Raw genomic sequence first — 4,114 nt, forward strand, 5'->3', positions numbered from 1 at the left:
TACCCTTTATTTCAGGTAGTTAGTTTCTGTGGCTAATACTGGCAGTGGCTATACTACTGAGTGTGGGGAGAGAGCCATGGGCAATACAGTGCACAGAAAATACAAAAGTAAAACAAAAACAGTGCACAGTAAATACAAAAGTAAAACAAAAAAAGCAGCTCTATCTGTAGGCCTGTCTACATCCCCTGTTATTCTCAGCTGCTTAATTAGACTTCTGATCCGAGTTCTCCTGGTCAGACTTCTTCTGATCAAGCAGCATGACTGGCAGATTTACCTTGGTAAATATAAGCATCTCAGCATTTTTGCCAGTTAACCTGTTCCTCTTCTCATCTAGAATAATTCCTGCTGTACTAAAAAGACGCTCGCTATCTACGCTTGTGCAAGGTGCACAGAGATAGGATTGTGCTGCTTGTGCGAGAGCAGGAAATCGCTCTTTATTGGTCTTCCAATAAGCAAGTGGCCCATGTTTGGGCTGTTTGGGCTTTTCATCGGAATCATCGCAAACTAGAACTGGCTCTGACAGATAAAGATTAATCTGCGATGATATTGCACTGTGAGCAGCTTCATGTTCCTGTTCCCCATCTTCAGCCAACAGTTCAGCATACATAGCATTCAAGCCGGTTCGTGGTACCTTCTGTGGGGGTTCAGAGGACCCACTGGCTGCCACGCTCTCCTCACCAGTCTGTTGTTCCGCTGCAGTCTGTTGTTCCGCTGCAGTGACCAGGACGTCAGAAAGCCGGCTGCGTATGCGTGGCTTGACATCGCCGTGGAAGAATCTGTCTTTATACCTAATTATTAGAAGAACAGAACAAAAGAGAAAATTATTAACTGCTGTATACTTTTCTTGTGCACACGTTTGGATTAAACTGAACAGAGCTGCAGCCTTGCTCTCCTGAGTTCTCTGGACTTTACATGCTTAACTCGTGTTTTGCTTAGTCATGGGCCCATAGGCATAACATAGTCCAAATGAGTAACTGTTTTTTATTCTATAGTTTAACCCTAACTGCTTACATCAAATCTGGTGAAATCTGTAATCTGATGGAAATGCAATTGCAAACCATCTTACAATACAGGATAGCAAAACATTAACAACACTATTGTTCAATAACATTTTAAGCATAGCCCCTGTTTTATCAATCACTTAGGCCAAAGCTAGATAAGCTTAATTTAAAGCATAATCAAATGTCTCACACAACGCAGAGAGAGGGAGGGAGTGTGAGCGTCAATTGGGTATGGCAAGCTATGGCAGCTGCCATACCTTGGCTACAGGGGGAAATAATAAAATGTACTTTTCATTGTGCCTGTTGCTAAGGTATGGCAACATGACTGGTGTCTTGCGCGGAAGCAAGACACCAGTCAAGTTGCCATACCTTAACTTTTGCTGAACTGACGCCACTGAGTGTGAAGTTTTCACTCACCGTGGATCGAGGATAGTAGCGAGGGTGTACAGGTCCTCAGATTCAATGGCACTGAATCTCCTCTTAACAGCTTCCAAGAGCGTGGCTTTCATTGTTTTCACACCATGGTCAGTCTCTTCTGTTTTCTCAAGAAGGCGAATTAAAGCTCTGACGTGTGGGATGACATCCGCAGCTGATGCAGTTGCTTTGCTTATTTTATGTGTAAGCTCTTCAAAGGGTGCGAGCAGTGTAATCACGTTTTCGACCAATTTCCACTGGCTGCCGGTGAACAAGGGAGGCAAATCATCATGGTCAGCAGCATAAGAACATAGGGCACGTTTCTGTTCCAGTACACTTTTTAGCATAGCAAGAGTACTGTTCCACCTGGTAGGGACGTCCTGCTGTAGCCGTTTGCCCTGCTGGTTGGGGGGGTTTACGACTTTCTGAATGTCGAATAGTTTGTCGTAGTTTGGCTGAGAATGTTTAAAGTGGCCTACGATGTGTCGCCCAATTGCAGTTACATCTTTGATGGCACGCTGTGCCAACAAGCCCTCATTCACAACGAGCTGCAGTGTGTGCGCCATGCACGGTAGACTTGGGTACGCTGCATCCCTCATAGCCTTCTCCATGTTTCTGGCGTTATCCCGGAGGATAACGTGCACTTTGCTCGCTGGGATCCCCCATGCTAGGAACATGGCTTTGAAGGCATCGGCGATATGTTGCCCGGTGTGTGACCCATAGAACTCCTGTGAGTGAAGCACAACTCTCCGCAGCTCAAAGTTCTCATCAATAAACTGCGCGGTTAAACTCAGCATGGACATCGGAGTCACACTGCAACTCCACATGTCACTTGTGAAGCTGATTGACACGATAAACTCGGTCTTCATGAGGCTTTCGAGGTGCTTGTATACAATTGCGTACAATTCGGGCAGGCAAACGTCAGTCACATGTTTACGACTAGGCATTTTGTATCGTGGATCCAAATTGGAAACGAAGCGGTTGAGCCCTACGTTTTCTACCACAGAGAGGGGCTGATGATCAAGGCAGATCATTTCAGTTAATGACTCATTTAATTCTTTTTTTCTCTTACTGTCGTCGCTGTAGAATTCCTTGCGTTTCAGTGAATCTGTTACAGACAGCTGGGTGAGTGGCTTTTCTGCTGCAGCTGCCCGCTGTTTCTCTGCCTTAGCGTTCGCTAGTTTTTTATACTCCTCATATTCCTTGGTGTGCTCACTCAAATGTCTGATGAGGTTCGTGGTGTTGAAACTCTTTGGAAGCGATCCTCCACGAGGTACCTCCTTTGCACAAACATTACAAACGGCTAATTTGTTGTCCTGTTCTTTTAGTTTGTAAAACTTCCAGACTGGCGACGCCATGTTTGCTGCGTTCTGTTTACATCCACCTCCCAGTTCCAAGCTCAGCATGTGAAGACACATTTTCCTTACTGCCACGCCTCCTTAGGGAGCCAATGAAATTTCACAGACCGCATTAGCCATGGGATAAAATGCACTGTCGGTCCCTATATTTGAACGTCATCTGATCGATCGGTTGCTTTGATCCATTATGGAAACACCGATCAAAACCGATACGGCCTTGATCGGCCGATCTGATATCGGCGCCGATCGATCGGTGCATCTCTAATAACTATATAGACTATCTTGCTGGCTGGTGCTTGTGGAGAGAGGCAAAGGGAAAGTGTAGTGTTATTGTTTATGTCTGACTTCTGCGTTGTTTGCGGCGTGAGTTTTGGTGCTATAATCAAATGGTTTGCGGATTCGGAATCACAAGAATCTTAGCTTTAAAATGGTATACAGCTTGCAAAAATAAACCGCGGAAATCCGAATAAAACGCATTCAAATCCGCGAAAAACCGCCATGACCCCCCCCCCCCCCATGTCATCCCCCCCACTCTCTACGAGGCTATAACGCCCCTGAATGTACTACTGTACAAATATCTTTATGTCGGTCTCCTTAATGGAGTCTGGCACCAAAACATATTTTTATGAGGCACTGGTCAATGCCACTCCCTGGTAGCTTGTTGTAGCAATACTAATTTACCACCTTCCGGTGCCCTTGCTTGGATCACTCCCATATTCGAACTCTGCCTTCATTGTCTCCACCAGCCGAAAGGCATGGGGAGAGATTGTGTTTTCGCCCCTGTCCGTCCGTCCGCATGTGTCTGTGAGTGTGTGTGTGTGTGTGTGTGTGTGTGTGTGTGTGTGTGTGTGTGTGTGTGTGTGTGTGTGTGTGTGTGTGCGTCCGTCCATCCAGTTTGTTACCAGCTAATCTCTGGGGGCGTTGGCCTGGTCGCTGCCAAACTGTGCACACACACCCCCTGGATGGCCAATTCAGAACCTCTGCCCCACATGTTTCACATGGGCCGGTTCTGGCGGCCGTGAAGAAGACCTGGCACCATTTTCACATTGGCCTATTACAACACCACCAGGAGGCCAGAATAACCTTCCTGGCCTGGTGGAGACCTGTGCTCGGAAGAGTACTGCTTCTAGTTATGATCTCAACTACACACCAGAGTCCAGAGATATTACGTTTTCCAGTTTAGTTTTAGTCAGCTTTACTGCATAGGCAGTTTTAGTCTTCGTTTTTGTTGTACTAGTAGCTACTATGAGGAAAGCCTTAATTTATATAAGTTGATTAAGTTAGGATAAAATAATGCATGACATCAGATATGATAGTGGGACAACTAAAATTAATATGATT

General features: G+C 45.8%; 1 protein-coding gene across 1 annotated transcript; it reads right to left on the reverse strand.

The window, feature by feature from the left end:
* Nucleotides 1-202: 202 nt before the first annotated feature.
* Nucleotides 203-2,773, reverse strand: LOC308285274 (zinc finger BED domain-containing protein 4-like; the record flags this gene model as incomplete). The annotated part of the gene is made up of 2 exons (XM_080725990.1): nucleotides 203-788; nucleotides 1,419-2,773. The coding sequence occupies 2 exons, from the start codon at nucleotides 2,771-2,773 to the stop codon at nucleotides 203-205; spliced, it is 1,941 nt and encodes a 646-aa protein (XP_080582116.1).
* Between the last annotated feature and the right edge of the window lie 1,341 nt (nucleotides 2,774-4,114).

Source organism: Nannobrachium achirus (assembly GCF_963921795.1).
Source record: "Nannobrachium achirus genome assembly, chromosome: 5".
In the NCBI taxonomy this organism is placed as follows: domain Eukaryota; kingdom Metazoa; phylum Chordata; class Actinopteri; order Myctophiformes; family Myctophidae; genus Nannobrachium; species Nannobrachium achirus.